The 25,759-nt window shown below is 38.5% G+C and overlaps 3 protein-coding genes across 4 annotated transcripts; 1 reads left to right on the top strand and 2 right to left on the bottom strand.

Moving 5' to 3' along the window:
- sftpba (surfactant protein Ba) lies at window positions 1-5,759 on the top strand. 2 transcript variants are annotated; one of them, XM_087791224.1, is made up of 10 exons: window positions 1-124; window positions 190-239; window positions 732-806; window positions 1,873-2,001; window positions 2,063-2,173; window positions 2,249-2,329; window positions 2,428-2,611; window positions 5,223-5,281; window positions 5,364-5,429; window positions 5,496-5,759. In XM_087791224.1, the coding sequence occupies exons 1-9, from the start codon at window positions 70-72 to the stop codon at window positions 5,418-5,420; spliced, it is 801 nt and encodes a 266-aa protein (XP_087647350.1). In that variant the 5' UTR covers window positions 1-69; the 3' UTR covers window positions 5,421-5,429; window positions 5,496-5,759. The 2 variants fall into 2 exon arrangements, with proteins under 2 accessions (XP_087647350.1, XP_087647349.1); XM_087791223.1 differs by having other exon boundaries at window positions 2,413-2,611.
- A 104-nt stretch (window positions 5,760-5,863) lies between these two features.
- Window positions 5,864-13,090, bottom strand: mat2aa (methionine adenosyltransferase 2Aa). Its single transcript, XM_087791222.1, has 9 exons — window positions 12,800-13,090; window positions 11,702-11,779; window positions 11,149-11,271; window positions 10,875-10,987; window positions 10,619-10,762; window positions 9,720-9,938; window positions 8,741-8,923; window positions 7,460-7,593; window positions 5,864-7,383 (listed from the first exon to the last, which is right to left on the bottom strand). The coding sequence occupies exons 1-9, from the start codon at window positions 12,894-12,896 to the stop codon at window positions 7,281-7,283; spliced, it is 1,194 nt and encodes a 397-aa protein (XP_087647348.1). The 5' UTR covers window positions 12,897-13,090; the 3' UTR covers window positions 5,864-7,280.
- Window positions 13,091-13,779: 689 nt separating this feature from the next.
- inpp5ja (inositol polyphosphate-5-phosphatase Ja) lies at window positions 13,780-25,210 on the bottom strand. The gene is made up of 13 exons (XM_087792507.1): window positions 25,048-25,210; window positions 21,337-21,863; window positions 20,135-20,242; window positions 19,913-20,021; window positions 19,738-19,854; window positions 18,744-18,919; window positions 18,346-18,457; window positions 17,605-17,714; window positions 17,309-17,519; window positions 17,092-17,229; window positions 16,961-17,026; window positions 16,787-16,891; window positions 13,780-14,838 (listed from the first exon to the last, which is right to left on the bottom strand). Exons 2-13 carry the CDS (start codon window positions 21,858-21,860, stop codon window positions 14,395-14,397), a joined length of 2,220 nt encoding a protein of 739 aa, XP_087648633.1. The 5' UTR covers window positions 21,861-21,863; window positions 25,048-25,210; the 3' UTR covers window positions 13,780-14,394.
- Between the last annotated feature and the right edge of the window lie 549 nt (window positions 25,211-25,759).

Genomic DNA, 25,759 nt, shown 5'->3' with positions numbered 1-25,759 from the left:
TATCAGGTGAATTTCTTCTGATGAAAAGAACATTCGCTCCTGACCGGTGCTGGTGTGAAGACCTGAGACATGGCCGCTCTTCTTAAATTGACTCTTCTGATCTTCATCAGTCTCCAAGGTTCAGGTAAGAACTCATGACATGCAAGCAGAACCATAACATCACCAGGCCTCTCATGATTTCACCTGCAGCTCTGACTTCCACAACGGATGACGTGAACACAATTCCAGACGCACAGAGAGTAAGTCATGTGTTGTCGTCTCTGTGTTGTCTAAACGTTTTGCATCAGGTGTCAAGCACTGAAGACGAACAATGTGTTGTGGTTGTTTTTCACTACTTATGCTGCGAGTAGCTTATCTAGGGTAAATCTCTACTTGACTGTTTCTGGATTGTAAAACATTTTAAAAACAACATAAACGTCTTAAACAATACTAGTTTGTAAGCAAGAACAGCCAGTTTTAGCCTTAATTGAAAACCAAGTGTGATTTATTTTATGTGAATAAATGTATTCAATGCAAATGAAACATGATATATATATATATATATATATATATATATACTGTATATAGCTAGCTAGCTAATCTGGCTGTTAATAAACATATGAATAAGTAACTTTGTAATAGTTTATATGAGTTCCTCATTCTTTAGTGTTACCATAGCAAACTTTGGCTGCAAAGGTACACAAGAAGGTTCAACTTGGCGAGCAGTTTGTGAAACTTCATTTGTTCTTCAGGTCGGGGACAACTGCCGCGACTGTGCCAAAATATTCGACCTACTTATCGACATGCTATCAAATGCAGAGTTCCAGGTGAGTGTGGTTGAAACTGGACTCCTGGAGGATTCCGGAACGGTATTTGTTCAATGATAAAAATGTAAGCTTTATGACCGGGTGCAGTGTTGAATAAACAAACTGTGATTTTATTTTGTTCAAAGAAGACACACTTCTTTTTTTTTTTGTTTACAAGTTTTAATTGAATCAAATGTAAACAGCCATGATTAGCCGGGTAAGGGAACTGAAACTAAACTTACATTAATTTAATTTTAACAAAAATGAATTTAAATAATCTATATTTTTACAGAAAATAGTAGAAATAGTTTTCTTTGGGTTGTTGATGAGCCGCATGGTCTCAAACTTCTTTCTTTACTACGAACAGAGGCGCTACACACAGTTGGCAATCAAATAGAGCAACCAAGACAGGATGTTACTCAAACACCTGCAAGCTGCCCTCAGAGAATAGGAAAGGTTCCCTATTTACGTGAACACTTCCTTTTTTATTTTCATTTGTACCTGCAGTTCATTTTTCTATCATCGCGTATCTACTTCTCGTGAACCAGATGAAGTTTTCAAAAGATCTATTTGTATCAAAGAAAATAAAAGACTTATTCAGCATGAAGAACAGTATATAACCTGCCATAGGGATTTACATTTAAGCTGGTAAGAAAATTGGCAGGTATTTGATACGAATGGTGATCATGGCTCTTGATTAAACCCAGGATGTCCAATTACTTCAGTAAAACATAAAAGACAGTTAAATCAGGCAAAACATTGAATAACAGATTAGAGATTATTATGATTCGCTGGTGTTCTGGAACATCTGGATACAGGAAGGTTTTGAAGTACTTGTCACTGACTTTTATGACTTGTTCTGCTGGAAATAGTAAAACAAAAACATCTGAATGCCTTCATGTTATTAGTCATTTGAAATAGTTTTAGGGTTGCTAGGTAAGATACTGTAGCTAACAGAGAATGGATAAAAGTTTCTGTTTTGTCAGCCAACTAGATTTTTATGGGACATGAAAGTAATGACAAAGGGATACGGTATCAATCACAGTAAGTAGCAACTACTCAATGGACAATGTTTTTTTTTCCCCAGAAAAAGCTGGTTGATGGTATCGAGGATCTGTGCCTGTACCTGCCTGGCCCTGATAGTGCAGAGAAACTCTGTAGGGCAGAGATGAAGAAGATCCTGCCCGTGGCTCTTCACATCATCGCTGCCATTGTCGTATGTTGTTCTCCTAACAAATGTTACTTCAATGCACTTCATCATGTTGTTCTATCTCTAGAGACCCGAGGACGTCTGCAAAGTGATAGGCATTTGTGAATCCAGTGATGGACAGAAGAAGCTCAACAACTTTTCCTACCAGGATCTAGAAGTTGCGATGACGAATGACAAAGTCTGCACAATACTGAGACGATTACTTTCGTTAGAGAGTCATGGAAAACGGTTGCCTAACATTTGTTTGTGACAGGTATCGTCGACTCCTTTGTGCTCCTTCTGCATTTTTCTTATCAAGACCATCGAGAGCCTGCTGCCAAAAGAAAGAACCGAGGTGAGTCACTCTTCTGAAATGCCAACTATGTCTTTGTCTCGTTGCACTCTGAGAATTCACCTGACGGTCAATAACATTCACAGACTGATGCTTCACAGGCCGCCGTGATCAAGGTTCTGGATGAGATCTGTTTGATTCTGCCCGCCTCCCTTCACGATCAGTGTGAGGTGGTCGTAGCTAGAGTTAGCAAGCCGGTGATCGAAGCCATTCTGAGCCTCGCCACCCCTCAGTACATCTGCACCCTCATCGGTCTGTGCAAAGGAGAGGAGGTCGCACCTGTAGGTCAGTCTGGTCAACACAAATGTTACTAATAAAAACAACCATTTGACTTTACACAAAGCAAACGAAAGTAATATGGTACCTGGAGCTAAAACACATTGTCAGTGCTTGAAAAACACATCATATATCTAGTGTTTCCTGTTTTTCCTGATTTGTGAAGAAGCACAAGCATATGTTGTGTTTTTCACAAATAAAATTCCTCTCAGACACTTAAAATTGAAGAGGAACTATATCAACTAGAAAAGAGTGCATTTCCGGACGAAAATGCAGTGTGAATGCTGAGCAGCACTCACACAATTCGTAGTACCGGAAGTAGCAGTAGCTGAATTAGTGGTGGAAGTAGTAGTCGTGGAATTAGTAGAAGTGGAACTGGTAGTGGAAGAAGTAGTTGGATTAGTAGTAGTGGAATTAGTAGTGGAAGTAGGATTTGAAGTAGTAGTAGTGGAAGTAGTTGTGGAAGTAGTAGTAGTGGAAGTAGTAGTGGAATTAGTAGTAGTGGAATTAGTAGTAGTGGAAGTAGTAGTTGAAGTAGTAGTAGTGGAAGTAGTAGTAGAAGTAGTAGTAGAAGTAGTAGTAGTGGAAGTAGTAGTAGAAGTAGTAGTAGTAGAATTAGTAGTAGAAGTAGTAAGTTACAGTGGAAGGAGTTGAAAGTTGAGTTGAAGAGTTTCCCCATTGAAATGAACGGGGGGAAAGGGTAGAAAAAGAGGAATAAAAGAAAGAATGGAAGAGATAAAAGATAACTTTTCCACAGACTATACACAAACTATATCTACACGTATCTAAACTACAGTTTCATGTCACCTCCGGGTTTTGAACCCAGGATCTCAGTCACCAAGAGCGAGGGTCATACCACTAGACCATCAAGCCATGAAACAAATGGACATTTCTTTTTTGCCATAGCTTTACAGTCTTAAGCAATGTTTCATGTTTTTGTTGATGTTGTCTTTGAGTTCTTCATAGGTTCTAAAAACATTGTTGTCTCAGTGCATCAGTGAATCTGTGATCCATTGCAGGGTCTGGTTGAGGAGCTCATGTGTTCATTTATCCACGATTGCTTTCACCTGATCAATCGTGTCATCTTGGTCTTTGTTCAACCAAGTAAACCTGGACGCTCTTGTTTTGATTAATCAACTGTTTACTTCTGCTCCAGGTTCTTCTAAAAGGAACTTTTTCCTGCTCCAGCCACACTGTACTTTATTATTGATCTGTTTTTACTTTCTCCACTGTAGTATTACTTTAACTGTAAAGTGTCTTGAGAGTGAGTCTTTGTTATGATAACACACTTTAAATAAAATAAAATTATCATTATGAATAACTCTTAGTACTAGTAGTTGTAGTACTACGAGTACTCGTAGTAGTATGAATACTCGTAGTACTAGTACTCGTAGTACTATTAGTACTCGTAGTACTAGTACTACTATGAGTACTAGTACTACGAGTACTAATAGGAGTGGAAATGTGGAAGAAGGAGTGGAAATGTGGAAGAGTGGAAAAGTGGAAGAGTGAAAGAGTGGAAGAGTGAAGGAGTGAAGGAGTGAAGGAGTGGAAGAGTGGAAGAGTGAAGGAGTGGAAATGTAGAAGAGTGGAAGAGTGGAAGAGTGAAGGAGTGAAGGAGTGGAAGAGTGGAAGAGTGGAAGAGTGAAGGAGTGGAAGAGTGAAGGAGTGGAAATGTGGAAGAGTGGAAGAGAGAAAAAGTGGAGTATAAGTATAAGTAAAACTATTAGTATAAATGTAATTAAAAGTATAAGTATAACTATAAGTATAAGGCAGTAGTAGTGGAATTAGTAGTGGAAAGTAGTGATAGAAGGAAGTGGAAGGAGTTGAATCTTGAGTTGAGTTTTTCCCATTGAAATGAATGGGGGGAAAAAAGGGTAGAAAAAGTGGAATAAAAGAAAGAGGGGAAGAGATAAAAGAGAGCTAGAACATAGCCTGAATGACGGGAACGAGCTGAATTGATAAAAGTTTGAACGGTTCAAATCGGATGAAATTTGTGAAAGTAGAAGCGGAACAAAGTTTAGGTCAGAAGACGGAAGAGGAAAAAGAAGAATAAAGAGAAACAGGAACTCAATTGTGTGAATGCTTCCCAGCATTCACACAATTGATTTATTTTGTTTCTTTGCTACCTGTTAACAAATGCCTCACAGACTCTACTGTACGACTACTCGGCGTTTAATTACCAATGGTTTATGATGAAGAAGACAAATCCTTTTTTTTTCCACTAGATATCTCCGTCAACTGTTAAATACACCTCTTGTGTTGTGGATAAAGGTATTACTAGGATGTTAAAACTCCAATCCTTTATGATTTAAAAAAGGTGTTTCTGGCTCCCCCTAGTGTCAATATATTGTAATGGAATGTTGAAAAATCTCAAGTTTCCAATTTTCTGCCTGAAAGTCTCTTGTTGTGTCCGCTTCTTGTTTTATCTTTCTGGTAATTTCAAAAAGTCTGTCAGTATTTTATATGAAAACACTGTTTTTGACCCATTGCCTCAAGGAAGTTTGGTGGTCACGTGACACTCACAGACTCTCGGTGAATCATTGATCGATGTATTTAAAGAATGTATATTAATAAGAACATAAGGTCACATTTCATCTGGTGTTCTAATTTCTCTCAGAGCCGTGCTCACTGGCCACATACAGGTGCAGAGACGTACCAACCGCTCTCAAATGTGGAGTAAGTGTTCATCTACGACAGTATGATGTTGTGTTTTGAACTTGTAAAATTATCTCACGTTCTTATTTCCCTCCAAAACCAGACGCTCTTCTATTGTCAGAGACTGGCCTGGAAGCCGCTTCAGAACAGCTCTCTCTGATGTGTTGCAGTAGGTGAAAAGAAATGATGTTTAAGGAATAAAATAGATAACGTTGTTTTTAATCTTTTGTTTTAGGATGGGCGTAATAAACAATCACCTCTCATATGCTAATCAATACCTGTCGTTGTACTCAAGAGAAAATAATGACTTGGTAAATACTTCAATATCATTCGCTTATTTACTCGCCTATAAACTGCTTTATCTTGAAGCTTGTCGACGTGCTCAAGTTATTTTTTCTGCAGGTTGAATTTGCTATTCAAACTACTTGGATTAAATCAAAAGCGTGAACACTTGTGTGTGATATTGAATGCATGTGTGATTAAAATACATAAAACAATGTTACGAGCACAAGCAAAGTGCAGTTTATTTTGATGCTTTCAAAGAGAATCTCATCATCAAACATATGTTCCTAGCGAGGAATAGTGAAGAGCTTGAAAATGAGTGGTGAGGAGTGTTTGGTGGGAAAGAAGGGCTGAAGAAGAAGAAGAAGAAGAAGAAGAAAAAGAAGAAGAAGAAGGCACTTTTAACACAATCAACAACCACGAGGTTCTAAATTGTAAAAGATAAAATAAAATACAGTGCAACCTTTGCATCGACACCTTCACATGAGATTCTGTAAACAGGCTGGTTTCTCTGTACAACACCAACCAAATAATTCCTCTCTGATGCAAACAGTTGATGCAAAGATTGTAAGATCAAGTCTTTGGAACGCATTCTTGACTTATGGCACACCACTGTAGTTCAACCACTAGAGGTCGCCAGATAACAAAAAAGACGAAAACTAAATCCGACTTCAGCAGCCTCGGTTGAGCGTGTAGTCTCAACTGGAAACAACCTTCAAACATTGCGGACATAATGGCGAAGCCTGGCTCAGACTTGGGCTACAGCTGCAGCTCATTTGTCTCATTCAGCTCTAAGCTCAAGTTCACAACACATCCACTACAGTGCTAAGATGAAATGGTGTCTGGAAACATTTGGCTTCAATGTCACATTTAAGTGCATTTCCAGATCAAAGATGACATTTTGAATCACACGTTAGCTCCTTGTTTGACTGCTGAGAATGACAGCGGAAAATAATGACTTCTTAATCTGCTTTTTTTTAAATCTTATCTATGCATCTACTGGAAAAGACATAATTTAGATACATCTTAGGACGGTTGTGTATGATTTTTGAGGCGTTGTTACCCTAAACATATTCAAATGTCTTCTCTAAAAACCTGAATCCATGAATCATTTCAAGTATTAACTTCTCCACAATCATCTGTAGTGACACTAAAAGTCTTCGGAAGGTTAAATGCCACGTTGTACCTTCATCATCGTCAGTAGGATATTGGCTTTATTTGGTAAAGTCACATTTGAACTCACATAAACTGAGTGAATAACTGTGCAGCCCGACAGAACCACGAGGTCATTAGCAGCTTCTGACTTCTCTGTAAAACGTCAGAGTTCACTGTGGCCTGAAGGGTCGGCACAGCGGTGGTCTTGCTCAATGGCATGTTGATGATTGTACTTTATAGCTTTCAAGGCTGGAATTAATCCAGTACAAGACTGTGGTTTCATCAGACGAAGAAGGAGAAGATAGTTTCAAGAATCATCCTAAAAATACTCCCAATAAACTCCTCCTGCAAACTTCAAGATGACCTGGACCTTGATCTCCTGCACACTTCCTACACTGGATTAATTCATCTAAATGGAGACATTCTAGAAACATCTAACATGTGGTACGCAGTCAACGCAAATGGAACATCAACAATAATTTAAATTATATATATATATATATATATGACGGTGCATCTGTTCAGGAAGTAGATTTAAAGAACCAGAGAAGAAGAAGAAAAGAGACAAAAAGCAATCATGTCATTAAAACTTCATCTTCTTGGGCACCTCCCACGGGAATATGTCCCGCCCGAAGTGACCGTAGGCTGCGGTGGCCTGGTAGATAGCCTTCTTCAGGCCCAGCTCCCTGGGGTCAGAAGTAAAACATGACGACAGCCGGTTAAATATGTGCTCAACAAGTCCTTCTGAAGACGCGCACACACCTCACGATGACTCCTGGACGGAGGTCAAAGTTCTTCTTCACGATGTCCAGCAGCTCGGCCTCGCTCCTCTGGGACGTGCCGTAGTGGAAGATGGAGATGGAGAGCGGGTGGGCCACACCGATGGCATAGGCGACCTTCAAATGAGGATTTATTGAAAAAAATGTTTGTCAAATATTCTCAAAACTTGGCAAAAAACTTGCTTGTATTCAACATTAAAAGGCAGATGAGATTTAAATATTATTGTGCCAACATTTTTATATTGAATTCAAAATATTTTGGGGGAATTATTGGAATTTTAATTACATTTAAAAATATATACTGTATATATACAATATCACTATACAAATCATTTAAATTATTGAATTCAGTTATTATGAACAACATTTCAAGTTGAAAAAAAATACAGCAACAAAAAAAAGTTTAAACACTTGAAATGCTAAATTCGACCATACAATATTCTAATGGCACTGATCGACTCATCACCACAGAAAATAAGAACAATAATAATGGTGTTAAAATGTTACGTGTTGGTGCTTTAAAGGTCAGTCCTGCAGGTGTTAAATGACTCATGATCAAATACCTCATCAAATGCCTACTTAAACATTCATTTTTACACTTTTGAGTTTTGCTCTACATAACTTTTTAGTATCTAAACAAAAAATTCAAGCTCCAGATCTCTAAACCAAATATTTGTTTTACTTTTAAAAGTATCGCAGGATAAGCAGACACAAACCAGACTTGGTAAGACAAAGGCAGTAAAATGAGTTCTAGGAAGAGCAAACATCAAACAGGTCATATGATATTTACTTGTTTTCCTTTACTCTTACAACTCCTGGATAACATTTAACCATTAGATATTTGGACAGACGTTGAGCTGCTTGACATATATCTTGAGGCGACCCTGACAAGGTAAATGCCATTGTGGTGTAAACAACCTAAATCCTTTAGAAGTAGATCAGTGCCATGAGAATGTTGAATACACTCTATTGGTATTGTCTAGTGGCGCCATTATACCAACATTTTGTATTGAATTTAAAAGACTAGGAATTAAAAATATTGAATACAGAAAATGTGTTTATGAATGACTGGAATTAGAATATGAAACTGCATAAAAAGAAAATCGTAAATTGTGAAAATAATAAAAAACACAAAATCAGTAAATGTGACAACACAAGAGAAGATAAATATTCAGATCATATGAGCCAAACTAATAATTCAACATTGAATTCAAGACGACATGCACAACAAAAGCAGCCGTTATGAAAACCTGGCTTGACTCACCTGGACCAGCACACGCCTGCAGAGTCCATTCTTCACCAGAGACTTGGCCACCCAGCGGGCGGCGTAGGCGGCAGAGCGGTCCACCTTTGTGTAGTCCTTTCCGGAGAAAGCTCCGCCTCCGTGAGCGCCCCAGCCGCCATACGTGTCAACGATGATCTTACGACCAGTCAGACCAGCATCACCCTGTTGGAACCGTGACTCATTAGAATCTACTTAACTCTGGAACTGAGTAGCCAAAATGGAGCTTAAATTGTAATAAAGGAATTTATTTTAATACAAATTAAGATTCATTATATATAAGTCATGTATTTGAGTTAATGTGTGGATATTTATTCAGATGGATGATTATTAAAAGTGTGCGTAGAAAATATGGCAGAACATTTATTTTAAAATTTAAATCGACATCGCGATGTATTGGAAATGAAACCCTTACGCTGACTCTACAGTAGGTGGCGACAAAAACAAACGCGGATAAAATACCTTTTGCAGTGTTTTTCAACATTTTTTTGGCTTTATTCGGTGCAAAAAATATGTTTACTGTTCCATTTGTGTAGCAAAAACTTGTTTATCTGTACTTTATTTTCCATGACTTGAGATCCACATGTTAATGGTTGAGTCATTTATTTTAATCTTTGCATTTGTATTTGTATATTTCTATTATATTAATAATCATATTAGTAATGATACGTTATATTGTACATTTCAGATTATTCATGCAGCGCTGTGTTATTTCAGGTTTTTACTTTTACAGTTCAAAACTCAATTTAAGTTTATATATATTATATATAAAGTGTATCTAAACTAATCTAAATCAATTAGTCTTACTGACGTATTCTATCAAATGTTGTGATAACATTTTATATACTACATCACAATTGCAATTGTGGTAAATGAATGAAAATTATGTGTATACAGGGAAAGTCAACTACCTCTTTTTAGACAATATCAAGACACATATTTTTGATTTCATGCCTCTCACCTGAGGACCTCCGATCACAAACCGGCCACTTGGCTGCAGGTGATAGACGGTTTGGTCATCCAGGTAACCTTTGGGAACCACGGCCTTCACGACCTGCTCCTTCAGTACGTCACGCATCTCCTCCAGAGTTATACCCTCGTCATGCTGCACCGACACGACGACGGTGTGGACACGCAGCGGCACCATGGCTCCCCTGTCCTGTCGGTACTGAACTGTGACCTGAGGAAATACATTTTTTCAATGTATTTTTAATGGAATGTGTGTGTGCAGGATGTTATGGAAGTAGTTTATATCAGAATATTAGAAGGTTTAATGTAACCTTTCAATCGTTACCATTATTATTATAATTTTCTTTAAGCATTTAATTATCTTATTAATAATTAAATTCAACAACTCTATATTGATAGGTTTATGTTTTAATTCGTTTTAATTGATTAAAATAATTTTCTAAATGCATTAATTTTATTATACAGTAATATATAACAATAATAATACATATATATATAGTTTTATATTTTAATTCCAATTATTCTAATTGGATTCTAATAAATTCAATTTTTTTTTTTTTTTAAGTCGTAGCCTTTTAAATTAGACATTTTATACCCATTATATAAATTAGCACTATTACATCAACATTTTTATACTGGATTTAAAGACTCAATATATATAAATATATATATATATTTTTTCTTTTCTCACATTTATTACAAAAAACGTATTCAACCTTTAGATATACTTTTTTTTAAATTAAATTATTAAATAAAATAAAAAATCAATTGCTTAATTCAACCATTCAGTATTCTGCTGGATCTGATTCCCTTGCATGAGCTACTTTTATTTAGTGTCTAAACTATGGACTTAACAGAAGCATGTTTTTTTAATGATGTTCATCTCCTGACCTGAGTTTTAGAGTCTGGCCGCAACCATGGCAGAGTTCCGTTCCGGCGCAGTTCGGCCATCTTGGCGTTGAGGTTGTGGGCGAGGACGATGGTGAGGGGCATGCCTTCCTCCGTCTCATCTGTGGCGTATCCGAACATCAGACCCTGTGAGATATTCACATAATTAGATAACAGGCTGTTGTTGCCAAAACAGAGCAGAAATTAACTTGTCGACACATCCTGGATTTAGTGGCGTAAATATAAACTGCATGCCGACCTGGTCACCGGCTCCGATATCTTCCTCTTTACGATCCAAGTGGACCCCTTGAGCGATATCCGGGGACTGCTGCTCCAACGCGACCAACACGTTGCAGGTCTTATAGTCAAACCCTGTTGAAAAATAAATCTATTTTTAAAATGGAATCTTTTATAATTGGTAGCTTTTTAAATTCAACATAAAAATGTTATTATGGTACATTAGTGCCGCCGTGAGTGGCTGGGTTATGTCAGGGATAATTGGGTCAAGTTCCTGAAACAAAGCAAATCCTCACCTTTAGAAGAGTCATCATATCCGATGTGCTTAATCGCATCTCGGACAATCTTCTGGTAGTCCACGTTGGCCCTGGAGGTGATCTCCCCCGCAAGCAGGATCATCCCAGTCTTAGCGGCGGTCTCTGAAACACACGGAGCGAGTGAAAGATTTGACTAAGTGCAATTGACTTTGAGGAACAGGAGTGGAAGTTAATGACGAGCACTTTAATTAAAACAATAGATCTTGAGAATTGGTTTTGTGATCACGAAACAGCTTTTATATCCAGCATGGTTGAGTTTAAAATACTTTGTACTTCTGGAATAAAGTACATACATGTCAGTAACTACAGCCACAGCAACTGTTGAAAGCACAAAATAATATACTTTATAATAATTTAAACCCAAAATCATAGTTTTATTAAATCAGTCTTCAACATCTGTAACATATGACATGAATATGTAAAAATTATTCTTGTTTTTTCTATCGTGAAAGGGCAGACATTAAACCACAAGTGACCAAAAAAAAAAGAAGGTATTTTCACAGTCAATATGTCGTGTTTCAAAAATACTCACCACATGCTACTTTGGCATCTGGGTCTTCCCTGAGATGAGCGTCCAACACGGCATCACTGATCTGGTCACAAATCTTGTCTGAAATACACAAAAGAAGTTGGCTTTACCTTCAAAATACCTCATGTTTGATATCAGTTTCTGATTTTACAATAGTCTATATACTGTATATATTTAAATAGATTTGAAATGTTCAATATTTCAGATGTTTAAGAAACATAATTTTGTTTGACTTGAATTGTGCACAATCTTAAGGTCTTCTTTTATTTATTTTTATCAATCAGCCTTCAAACTAGTGGAAAATGAGACCGTCTTGGTGCAGGAAAAAAACAGAGCTCTTTCTAATACACCATCTCGGTGAGATGTATCTCTCATGCACTTAACTGTCTTGAACAATTCATGAAATAAATATGTTTTTACATTTTTATCTGATGATCAGTTTGAGGTGCAGAAAAGATCGGGGACCCCTGCTCCGTCAGTCAAGGCTAGGGAAATTCAAAAACCTTTTTATTTATTTCCTTTCATTAATGTTTTATTATAACTTTCACTATCAGTGTTAATTAACTTTTTATTTGTCAACCGAGACTTGAGATGAGGCCGCTGCAAGCGGATATTAAACAAGTGCCAGGACTATCTAAACAAATGTATTTGCCACATGTAGCAGAAAACTAAATAGGTTTCAAGCTTTGTTGACTTTAGCTTAGTTTTTTCCCACCATTCTTTTTTTTTTTTACTACTTTCCTTTTTTAACTTTTTAATCAGTTCCATGTTCTTTTCATTTTTTTTTTTAAATGTGGAAACAAAATAACTGTTTATACAGAAAGACAATCAATATTAATGTTCAAAATATAGTTTGAAGAGTAATTGGGTCCGTTTAAATAATAATACAAATAAATCAAAATATAGATTAATTAAAATAAAGTTAACTTTTGATTTAGGGTTGTTTAAAATGTAGGTTTATAAATGATAAATCATGTTTATAGAGTTGAAATAGCTGAGGGTCGAGCGGTCAAGTGACGTCAACATGATGCGCTCTTAATGACAGGCTAACATGGTGCAGACACGAGAAGAATATTGTGATATTTAGATTAAAAAACTCACCAGGATGTCCTTCTCCTACGGATTCAGACGTGAAGAGGAAGCAGTCTTCAGCGTCGGACGAGTTGTTATGGAAACCGTTCTGAGGTTGACTGTTCATGTTGGCGGATGGAACACGCTGTTAGCTCACAAGCTAGCTGCGAAGATGAAGCGACTCGCGGTGGAGAAAAGTAGACTTTTTTTGTTGGGATTCGAGCTCCTGTGAGTCTCACTCAGACACAGCATGGGATTCCAAACTCAAGCCGATGAACTGTTGGCGGCCAGTCAGCTGTTAATATACGGCTGGAGAGTTGCGAGGACCGGCCAGGCTTCTCCTCTGCAGCCTATGATGGAGGGAGGCGGGGACCACGTGACCCGCCTCTTGTAAACATTCCCCGATGAAAGAAGGATGACAGTAAACAAAACATTAATAAAGATGTGCTAGGGTTTCACATATGATTATTTGTTTTTTTTCTTCTCGTATCAAAAGCATTTGCGTTTGTCTTTCCAGGTATTGCAAACAGAAGTTTAGTAAATATGACAATACAACTAATGTACAATGAAGAGAGATTAAACATGCTTCAAAGTACGACTTCAAACATGAAAAAATGCATTATTTGTTTGTTATGTTTAGGTGAAAACTCAACTTAAAGATATAGACTATAGAACATAATATTGTGGCCCTTGAGTCATTGTTTTTAATTTAAATGAAAGTTCACCTTTGCCATTTTATAAATAATGCTCTATTATTTGTTTGATTAAATATAATGTAATAATAAAAATTTTTATTACATAATTACAGAAAAGATCCTATAGAAAAGACTGGTCTCAACTATCATATTGATGATTTTTCAGGAAAACTATGCTATTCTAAAGCTATAATTTGTTGATACAGAGAAATATACAACGATGCTCAAAGGTCGGAAACAAAAACTGAAAGATGGATGGATAGATAAGATATATTTTAGTTTGGTGTCAAGAGCTTAAGCAAAAAGAAACAAAGCAACACTTCACACTTTATTTTTATTTTTTTAAGTTTCTGGCCAAAGGACTTTTCCATTCATCTGACAGTAGATTAAGCAAAAAACAAACAACATAAGCTTAAGACAAAACAAACAGTCATGGAGCAGAAGAAGAACGACTGAGTGAAGTTGCTGCAAGATTACTGATCCACGGTCTTTATTTATGGACTGAGATGATAAATGTTCGTCCTCTGCTCATTATCGTCGACATATTGCAATTTGGTTTCACGTTCAAAATTAGGTCTATTATCAATGATCTATCTATGACAAGACATAATCTATGATACGATCCAATGCGCTCCAGGTAAAGTGACACCATATTGCTTCTAAGTCGTCATGTTGACTCACATTCAATACGCTCGACTGTTTGATATTTCAACTCACAGTAGAACTTGATCCAAGAAGTCTGTTTGCTTCCGACTCCAAGATATACACAAGGTATGAGATGATGGGTAAACAAGTTGATAAAAGCCATGTGATGATATGGAATGTTTGCAAACGTCATGAGTCTATCGGTGTGCTTCTTCTACGAGCACAGTGCGAGGTCACACTCCAAATATGTGAATATTACAGTAGGTTTTTTGATCGATCCAAAAATCAAGTTTCCCCTCCTTTTGTTGTCTGTTTGTTGCCTTTCGGGCTAACCTGAGACGGTCTGTGGTCGCCCAAAATGGCTGCAACCAACGCTTCTGGTGCCGTGATGCCACTTCCTGGAGACACGGGACTTCTGGGACTGATGGGGCTGATGGAGGGAGATGAGAAAAGGTCCGGTGAAACCAGCCGTTCTTTCTTGGCAGCAGACGAGGGAGAGCGACTGTGTGACTGGGCCGGCGGGCAGAGACTGAGGCCCTGCAGGGCAGGGATGGGGTTGGAGGTCACGGCCGGGCTGCGGCTGCGACGGTGGCGCCGATGGTGCTTGGTGGTTTTCGGGCTTGGGCTACGGGAGTTTGGTGCCAGCAGAACAAGGGTGCTGTCATCCTCGGAGCTGACCTCTGAGCTGTCGGGATGATGTGCTGTTGGACTGTTGACTGGAATCTTGATCTGTTGAAAATTTTAAAAAGTAAAATATTGTTGCATTTAATTGAAAAATCTATAGTTCATGTATCACACTTATGCTTTTAATCGTAAGGTACTATCTACAGATTTATTTAATAAAACAAATAAGCAAATAACAAAACAATAAAGTTTGATTATCCTGGCTCAAATATCTTCTATTTTATTAATCATGGCTTGACTTGATGTGTATTTAGGTATATAAGTGCCATCAAAATATAGAATGGTTAAATTTATGTTGAAACTTTAGATTTTGTTATTAAAAGTTGTTTTTTTATCCCTAAATTATTCTTACATAATAGTCTTTCTTTTCTTCTTTTATAATTAAATAATAATATAACTGTTTTTATTTTGATATTCTAATGAAAACAATTGCAAAACAACAATTTTATAGAAATTATTCTTTAATTGTTGGTGTAATAGTTTCACCATGACGGTCTAAAGATTTGATCAAGTATCTCTGTATTCTTTGGGTATTTGCTAATGCAATACATAAAAAACAACAACATTTAAATTGAAATATTCAAGATTTTAACATTTGAAATGTTAAATTCAATCATTCCGTATTCAATTCAACATTCTGATGTCAGTGATACTTCCATAGTTGTGTATAGGAAATAAAAATCAACATGATTAATAAAAGAACAGGAGTTTAAAAGCTCAATGAAGTTGCACAGTAAAGGATTTCCACCTAATGCAGTACTTTCATTCTGCACATGATCTTTACTATGTGGTTGATGAATTAACTTTAAAAGGTCACACAAGTCTATGATGTGCACGTGTTAAGGTTAACTAAAGTCGGCTCTGAACTAAATGTCAACCAAGTGTTTAAGGAAGGGCTAAAGATATATTGAATTAATGCAACAAGCTGATCATGTTCAAACATACTATGTAGACTGTCTTTTAATAATGGACTCAATTAATCTGTCCTTGTTTACTTCCCGACATTATATCAATACTTTGAATACATTAATTCATATAATGTAATGTCACATCTAAGCCCAGCAAACAATATTAATGCCTTGAACAATGTCCTATCGTCAGAAAACAGCAAGATCTAGTGCCAAGTATACACTTTGGAAATGTGAATTAAAAAACTATTTGTTAAGAATAATTTTAATTGTAAAACAGTTTCTTTAAATGTGTTGTCATTCAGTTACACTGATGACTATTGCCTTCAAGAGCAATCAATAATATCACTAGCATAATGCTAACTAGCTAACATGAAAGTATTTTATTTAAATATGTCTTTTAATTATTTAGTTGGAAAAATAAGTCTGTTATACAGTCATTTATCTCAAACGTTGCCTTTGCAGTCCAGCTCAAATGATCAAGCTCTAGTACAGCTACGTCAAATTAAAGACAATTTATTTATCTTTATTTGCAGCCGTTAGCATCGACTAGCATATTAGCATCGGCATATAGTTTAGACCATATAGCCATTTGATTGTTTTTCGTCTGCTGCAGTCGTTTTAAAATGTAACGTGTAAGCATGTTAAAGTCAAAGTATAGGTTCATTTGATCCCCGTTGTCTCTATCTTGTGTGAGAAGTGATGCTTTAAGTAAATATTAAATGCCTTAAATATTAAATATCAAGTATTAAATGGGTAAATATAAGTGTGAGAGATGTCAAGTGTGGCGTGTGGTGTGAGAAGCGTGTGACTTGGCAGCCCTGATATAATTATGTGTACACTAGGAAAATGAAGTTGAGTGAAATAGAAATGTGTATTTTAGTTACAACACGTGTTGGTAGCCTATCATTTAACTTGTAATCTGTCTTCGAGTAGACAAGATTTAAAACCATGGTTGACCCATGACCCCCCGATCCACTTTTGGATTGGCTGCTCTAGTGTAGACTGTCAAACCAGTATTATGTTGTATAGTTTTCTATAAAATCCAATGTAAACGTGGATATTTTGGAAGACAGTCCGGGCACCTGAAAGGGAGATGACAATCCAACTATACTGTTCAAGTTGTTGCTGTAGTATCCCAGGATATAATCACAGTCATCTCTCGGCAGATCCTCCTCTGTGAAGGTCACCTTGGGCAAAAAAAGAGTGAAAGTAAATGAACAAACAGAAACACATGAGAGTAAATTCTGTCATCACACATGTGTTGAGTTCTCGCCCTTCGCCCACACATATGCCTGGTAGTCTTTGTGATGACGGAATCCCATCTGTAAAAAGACCTTTTGTTACTCTTGGCATCAACCTGTGCAAACTTTACTCAGGAGATAAATACCTTATATATTGCAATCCAGTCCCATGAACCCCGTTGATAATTAGAAGCGAAGGTGAACCGGACTGTACTATCTGACACGTTCTGCCACTCTTTGTCTACGTAGAGAACCACGAGAGGCAGATCCACCTTGAAGGGGAACTTGAAATGTGATAATAAAACACGTCATTTACACATAAAGTCCATCAATCGTGGTGCAAACAGTGTTTAAGATCCTCACATGCAGCGAGAAGAGAGAGGAAACAGGTTTATGGTCACTGATGGTGAAGCTCATGTGACTCTGGTACACATGCTGGGTCACTTTGGTGGCACCCCCCAACCACGAGGTCAGGCCTCGCTGCAGCGCTGCATTGTGGGTGGGAACGGGCGACCCAGTCCGACGGAGACGCCAAAGGATGCGATCTGTCCATGCCGGCTTTCTTTTCTTAGCACTGAGAGAATAAAAAAAAAACAAGACAAAATACATGGCAGTGAAGCATTTAGAAATCATTAAAGATAGTTAAGAGTGTCAATGACCTTGTGTCATATATATGGCTGCCCACATCAAACTTATATGTGGGCGGGAATGTCAGGGGTCCCTCCAGGAAGCCCTCCAAGATGGATTCAGTGTTTTTAGCCATGTTGAGCTGAGGTTAAACAAGACAAACATGCATTAAACAGCGCCCTCTGCTGGATATAACCACCAAGACTCAACCGGAAGAATTTAAAACTATTTTACAAGAGAAAATTCCGATACATCCTAATTATTTTTAATATTATTTTTGTTGTCGTTTTTATTATTTATTATTATTATAATTAGCAGTAGTAGTTAAACGAATGAATAACTCTATAAGATTACTTATAGTGCATACAATAACATTTGCTGTGTAATTATATAAAAACTAAATGAAAAGTATTCATCATCATCAATACTTACTTAAACTTGTTTTTAAATACTATGAAGTTAGAAGTTTTTAATATCAATTCAATTCAATTTTATTTAAAGTGTCTCATAACAAAGTTATCTCAAGACACTTTACAGTTGAAGTAAGACTATAGTTGATTAAGGAAAAACAGATCCCGGCAATTCACATATGTTCTCCTATATATGTTTATGATGTTTTTCTTGTTGTTAAAGTATTTGGCTAAATTTTTCCTTTCAATATGGAGATAAAAATGGCTAAATTAAAAAAAAAACAAAAAAAAACTGTGAATAATGTCCCCTTTTCCGAATGACTTGTATTAAAAATAAACTTTTCCTTCCCTCAGAGTGCTTACCTGATCTCGCTCCCACAGCCGGGGCAGTTTATTGCTGTCTATCGCACACTTCACCACATGGATGTCGAAGTCTTCGATGCGGAAGTTTAAATCTCCAAACCAAAAGACGACACTGAGGAGATGATGGAAATACAGTCTTATAGTAAACACAAACTCAAGTCCATTATAAAACGAGATATCATGATTTATTTAACTCATTTTGTTAAACTCTTTAGTTAACCCTTGTGTTGTCTCTGGGTCAAGGTGAACGACCTCCAGCACTGCATATGTTTTTATGGAAGCCAGGGAGGTCGTTCATCTTGACCCAGAGACAACACAAGAGATACCACAAACACATTTGTTTTCAGGGTTAATAACTTCCCTTGTAAGACAGACTAATCTGAGTCTATTCTACTCACTCATGGTCCAGCACTCCAGTAGCAGCTCCTCCCTCAAACTGCTGCTGCTGCAGGATGCTCTCAAAGTCCTCCATCCTCTGCTCCAGGTTCCTCATATGAGCCGGCAAGTGACAGTTGAGGAAGCACAGCGGGTGTCCGAACACTGTCATCCTCGCACTCACGCCACCTTTGTTACCCTTCGGAGAAAAAACACACACCCGCTTACACACAGATGACCGTGACAGACTCCCCAAAGTTACTCGCCATTTTTGTTCTGACGCGCACGGCTATAAATATGTCCTTAACCTTGTATCCTCACGCCGTGACACGATCTGGTTTACCATGACCACACCCACTCTGCTGTGATTGGTCAAACATTAATGTTTGTCACCACGCATCATCAGTCTCCACCTTCAAGGGACTCGTTGCATAAACAAAGTGGGGCACGATTACAGCTGGCTGGAGGAGGAGTGAAGCCATTCATACGTCATAATGGACTCCACTCTCGTAACCTCTCGTTCGCCGAGATTTCAGACGGAGAGAACTTTATAAAGTATTAACTTCAAAACATCATCATGATGAGGGACTTAATGCATCTTGAAAAGGAAAACTTGAAACACATTTGAAACATGTGAGGGAGTCAGAAGAGTTGGATATTAAGTTGCGTTCTTAGTCCTGTCTTGGAAAAGGAAAAAACCCTGAAAAGCACAATTTCTCCTTTTTAAGACAGGAAGTGGCTGCTGATCGCGAAATATTTCCATTTGTTTTTTCACACGTACGACAGATGTGCGCTTGTCTTACTACGTGTAAAGGTTTATGTTGGTATTAAGAGATTAAAAAGCAGCTTCAAACGAAGCAATGCAGCTCGTGGCTCAGAGACAAGGTCAGGGACAAGAGGACCAGGAGTGGACAGCTGCTGCTGCAACACCAGCAGAGGTGCTGCTGACATCATCACACCCGGGAAGGTCACACACGTGCCTGCTGAAATATCACTGCCGTAGCATCGACAACATACCCAGTATCCACCAAGTCCCGTCCTGGTCCTCTCTGTCTGCACGCCGCGGAGGAAGGGAAGGTGGCAGAACTTGGAGAAGACCAGCAGCAGGACTCCTTGCATGCGCTGAGACGCCACCTAGAGGGACACACCCTTTAATGTCGGTCCACCGATGGCGGCTGTGAGCATGACTGACCAGAACATATCCGGACGGACTGAGAGTGTCCATGCAGAGCTCGCTCCACTGGTCGGAGAAGAGAGCGTCTTTCAGCCGCTTGTTGATCATGGAGTTGACCTCCTGCAGGCTGGAGAGTGAGGCACAGAAACAGAGATAAACAAGAGGACGGAGGTGGAGAGTTGACAGATGACCACGTGGGCTCGCCTCCTCAGTCGCTGACGAGAGAAAACCGTTGCTCACCCGACGATGAACATGTCCACGCCTCCATCTGAAACATTTGGTCCGAACAGAGCTGAGATGTCATCTGGAGGGACGGCTGTTCCCACGTTCCATGTGACGATGTGAACCCTGCAGGGAATAAATAGACTGAAAACACTGCTTTCAAACGAGAGAAACGATTTATCATATCTTCTTTATATTGTGCTCCTAGACAGGTTTGGTTTGATAAATCCCAGAGTGACAGGAGAGGGTAAGGACTTAATTGTCCCGACTTACAATCTATTCCCTTAGCGGAAAATTTAATTTCCCAAGGGATCGTACGCAAAAGCGGTGACTGCTGTAAGGGGCCAACAAGCCAACAATTAAAATAAAAACAGAAAGAAAAATAGATGGGCACTTGGAAAGACAGACGGACGGACATTTGGACAGACAGACAGTTGGAAAGACAGACGGACGGACAGTTGAACAGACAGTTGGAAAGACAGACTGGCGGATAGTTAGACAGACAGACAGTTGGAAAGACAGGCGGACGGACAGTTGGACAGTGAGACAGACATTTGGACAGACAGACAGACAGACAGTTGGACAGACAGACAGATGGACAGTTGGACAGACAGACAGACAGACAGTTGGAAAGACAGACGGACGGAAAGTTGGACAGAGAGACAGACATTTGGACAGACAGACAGACAGTTGGAAAGACAGAGGGACGGACAGTTGAACAGACAGACAGTTGGAAAGACAGACGGACATTTGGACAGACAAACAAACAGACAGACAGACAGACAGACAGACAGACGGACGGACAGTTGGACAGACAGACCAACAGTTGGACAGACAGACTAACATTTGGACAGACAGACAGACAGACAGACCAACAGTTGGACAGACAGACAGATAAATAGAAAGTAAAGATATTTGAGGAAGTTATAAGTGACTATTTTCTATCTATCAATAATCAGAATTTGAACAATTAAACAACTGATATTTTCCCATATGTTGCAGAATGATTGAAGCTCACTTCCTCTGTTCACGGGCAAAGACAACAACACAAGTATTTTTCTGGGAGTTGGGCCAACGAACAGCGACAGTAGTGGTCTGAGTGCATCATAAAGCTTTTAGCAAAATTTGCGGCTCTGATTGATGTGCTCTTGTGTACATGAACAGAGGTGTGTATCTGCTGAGCCCACACTCATGTGCGACATGCAGAACAGAACCCTCACCTGAAGTCGGTGTTTTCTCCGCCGCTCCGGTTCGGGGACGTGTTCCCAGGAGAAGGTGCGACCTGAGGACTGAGACTGGAGGGGGAGTTGTGAGGAGGCTGGGGCGAGGTCGGGGTCAGGGCGGGCTGGGGTCCGGGCGGGCTCTGAAGACGATGCGTTGCCTCTGTAACGTTGCAAGAGTCGTGTCTCGGCATCGAATCTGGTTTCTTAAGAGGGTCGATGGAGATTCTGGCCACTTTTGGAGCCGATTTGGTCGCGAGTGCAGTCGGTCTCGGCCTGCTTATGCTGGACAGAGACGCTGGAGGTGGACCGGACTTCTGAGGTCCTTGAGCGTTGACGTTCATCTCTGCTGCAACACAGGTTCGTTGGTTCATCCCGGGCGGATTCTTTGATGGTTTCAGGATAGTCGGGTCCTGGGCAAGGAACGCTGGGGAGGAACCAGGACCAGGTCCAGTGAGCAAGCATGGAGGGGTTTGTAGTTGGACCCCTGGAGGGATGTTGGGTTTTCTTTGTATGCGATCCATTACCTGTCGAGAAACAAGAGGACGGATGAAGGTCAACAGGTTCTGGGGGTAAGTATTGCAAGAATAGGATTACAATACAACTATACTATATATTTCTCTTTGTTCTTGTTCTTGATTTATTTTTAATGAAAAATTGCTGTATTTTCTGTGGCTATTGGAAAAAACAATAAAGTTTTACCTTACCTTACCTTATACGATATATTGTGATACTGTACTGCAACAAGGATTTATTTGTAATATTGCTTTTGAGGACTCTGGTGTTACAAAATCCACATGACTTTTGACAAAGTAGTAACTGCTTTCGTTTATTTTATTTTGAAACCGAACAAAATATGTCCAAAAATCAGCTTTAAAAACTGTATGCTCTTGTCCTAAGTCATTGCCGGGATTTAATTGTTCCTTTAGTTGCAGAGGACGTAATGGCTGATGCCATCTAGCAGCTGGAATTGTAATTGCAACACAACAATTAACAAACACCAAGAATATCAGCATGTAAATAGTAAATACATTTAAAAAAATCAAACCATTGTATTTTACACACTTGACAGAAATATTAAAAAGAACTATCAATACGATAATGTTGAATATTGAAGTAGCATTGTGCTAAATCTGGTGCAGCCATTTTTTTTAATGTAACTGCACATTGTCTTTTTAAATGAATAAACTGAAACATACATTTCATACATGACCGTCCTTGAAATGGAGTGCTCTGTACATGCCTGCCCTTCATTTGAACAGTTTCCAGATTGAAAATGGACCGTTTAAACACCTATAGTGGCCCAAACAATATCTGACATATACAACACAAAATGTCCCTCAAAATTACATTTAGAAAATCAAAATACATTTCCAACATCTGTATAACTGTCATATCAATCACGCTTTAGTTAGCATTAGCTAATCTCGACATTTGTTGAAATGATTCACAAGAAAACATCACTTAAATAAAGCTTTGTTTCTATTTCTGTTGGAGTTCTGTGATGTTGAAGTTTGGGACTCGCTTTGGTGAGTCACGATTCCTGGAGTCTGGAACAGAACGTCAGGATTTCAGGTGCTGGATCCGAGGAACTAATCTGAACGTCCCTGTGGATGACTTCCTTGTTGCTGCGGCAACACTAATTACCCTCTGACCCTTTTAAAAGAGGAGAAAGACACTAATGGTCGACTGCAGTGGAGTTTAATTTTACTTTCAGCTGCTTCTCTCCATTTCCTTACCGTCTAAACTCACTCTTTCATTGTTGGTCCCAACTAAGATGGGGGTCGACTGACTTTTACTTTTTAAGGTGGTCTTAACATTCTGGTGTCCATATTTAACCGGATTCTGGTCTCATAAGTAGGTTTGATTAGATTAGGTTAGATAGACTTTATTTATCCCTCTCCTTCGGGAAACTGGGTTTCCAGTACACAGCAGACGACAGTTTCATAAAAACAAGAACAAAGTGCAAATAAAAAGAACAAAGATCAAATATAAACAATGTAGATCACAATAACACAAAGAAAAGGGTACAATAACATCATCCCGTCGCTCTGCCGCTGTTCACAAATTTAAATTTTATAAAGTCTAATAGCACGAGGAATGAATGAGTCCCTGAGTCTATTAGTGTTGCATCATGGGAGGAGCATCCGTTCACTCCATCTGCTTCTCTATTCACTGATGACAGTGTTCAGAGGATGACTGTCATCATTCATGATTGACAGTAGTTTAATTGCAACAACACATGCAAATGTAGAAATTATTTCCTGAAGAAATTCAACAAGACTTTTATATAAACGCTGTGTATTTGTACTTTATTTCTGTTCGTGCTACATCTATTGATATAATGTTGCTTATGTATTCAGCTTTACTCATGTGCTGGACTATAATCTGATGTTTCATAAAATATTCCTTTATTCATTCGTTTATTTGGATTGTTCAGAGAATAACAAGAAAAACACAAAGATTGAACAAAAATACATTGTCCTTTTATAGTATATAGTTTTAACTGTGTATTGTTTTTGATTGTTAAAGCGCTTTGTGACCCTGGTCCAGAAAGGCACTTTAGAAATAACCATTACTTACTTACATATTAGATTAAACATACAGTGCAATTAAACAACAACAATAATAATAATAATCAAAAAAGTAAGATGATAGTAATATAATAACATAACAATAATAATAAAATAATCATTTGCTTTTACAGTAGTAGTCCAAAATACAACAATAAGCAGTAGTAAAGTGCAAACACGGCAAAGAAGGTGTAGAAGTGGGGAGTTATAATGACAACGTTGTATTTTTTAAATCAAATGAGCGCAGTGGGCAGAAAAAAGCAGAGGACTTTAGGAGCTAAGAAAACCTGAAAGCAATTATATTGGCTGAAGATATATCCTAATAAATAAATCCTTTATTGCATATAGTTGGCACTAAATTATAATAAACACACAGAGTGTGTTTTTTGTATTTTTTTGTTAATGTGCATCATAACATGTCAAATATGAGAAACTAATTAAAGGGACATTTAGTGTATGTTAATGCATTCTTTTTTATCAACTTTGATTTGTTTTTTTCTTCTACTTTTTACTCCCCAAATTGCTGTGTACTTGTCGAGTTACATTAGTACTCTACTTTGTCTCAGAGTGGTCTTTCGTCTGACCACGTCTGACCTCTGATCATCCTCTCACTCTATCTATCAGTACTTCAGAGAGTTTTCAGGTCTGAAGTTTCAAAACACATGTTTTATCATCAAGCGTCGGCTGCATTACAGGACCTGGAATTCAATTAAACAGTAAATTGATAGTAATAAGTAAGTAATGGTTATTTCTAAAACTCATTTCTAGACCAGGTCATCTTAACACCACATCGTCTCACTTTCTTACTTTGAACCTCCATGATTCAACAGACCTTCAAAATAAAACATGGATCACCATGATTGAAGGAGGAGGAAGCTAGCTTGACTTCAAGGTGAGCTCAACTCTTCATCACATCATGAAGAACCAGGGTCTGATACCAGTTGAGCAGCAGAGGACACAAGGTAGACTAGAGCCTCCCACCATTTTGTTGACCTGTCCTGCACAGAAATGCACACCTTGAACTGAATAATGCATGACTTGTCAATAGACAGTTTTTGGGGGGTCCACGACAGAGGGCGTCACACGGGGTCAGAGTTGAAGAACACTTTTAAGATACAGCCCAGAAATCGAGACCTACCTTTTTTCACGCGCTCTCCATCAAGGTGATCTATGAAGGACGAGGATCCACAACAAAGGCAGGAGGAAACACAGCAGGTCAGGACTGATGGTGGGGGGGTGCAGGTCCGTGCGTGTTCGCGTGCTCGTCCACCTCCATCACGGTGCCGAACGTCTAATGCGCAGAGAAGACGTGCACAGGATCCACACTCCTCCTCCTCCTCCTCCTCCGTGGGTATGTGGACCTCCTGAGCGCGAGCGGGGGGCGGGGCCGCAGGAGCCCACTCGTGACATCAGCTCCACGACCCAGTCAGGCAGGAGCGATGGGACCGCGAGTGACACATCGATCCGATCCGTGTTTGCGTCAACACTGCGTTAAAAAAAAACTTCTGTCACAACGTCAACAACCCAGCGATTGCGTTTTATCCACAAGTGCAGTTTTGTCATTAATATCTATAAACCTGTTTAAAAAGAAATCACATCGAAGTGAGATTTTATCTGAGGCTAAACAAGCCTTTATGTCTGTTAACATTTTCTGTGATTGAAACCATATTTTTTTTATCTCCAAATGCTATACCAAGTTTTATACATATTTAGTAGTTATATATAGTCTGAAGGACCATTTATGTGTTATTATGTATTATTATTACGATTATTAACATGATTTAATTTCTGTGATTGAAACCAAATTCTTATCTACAAATGGTATACCAAATTCTATAAATATTTAATGG

This window comes from Callionymus lyra, chromosome 5, assembly GCF_982586985.1.
Source record: "Callionymus lyra chromosome 5, fCalLyr1.hap1.1, whole genome shotgun sequence".
NCBI classification, from domain to species: domain Eukaryota; kingdom Metazoa; phylum Chordata; class Actinopteri; order Syngnathiformes; family Callionymidae; genus Callionymus; species Callionymus lyra.
Note: the sequence above shows the minus strand (reverse complement) of the source record. Positions and strands in the feature narration are given on the sequence as shown.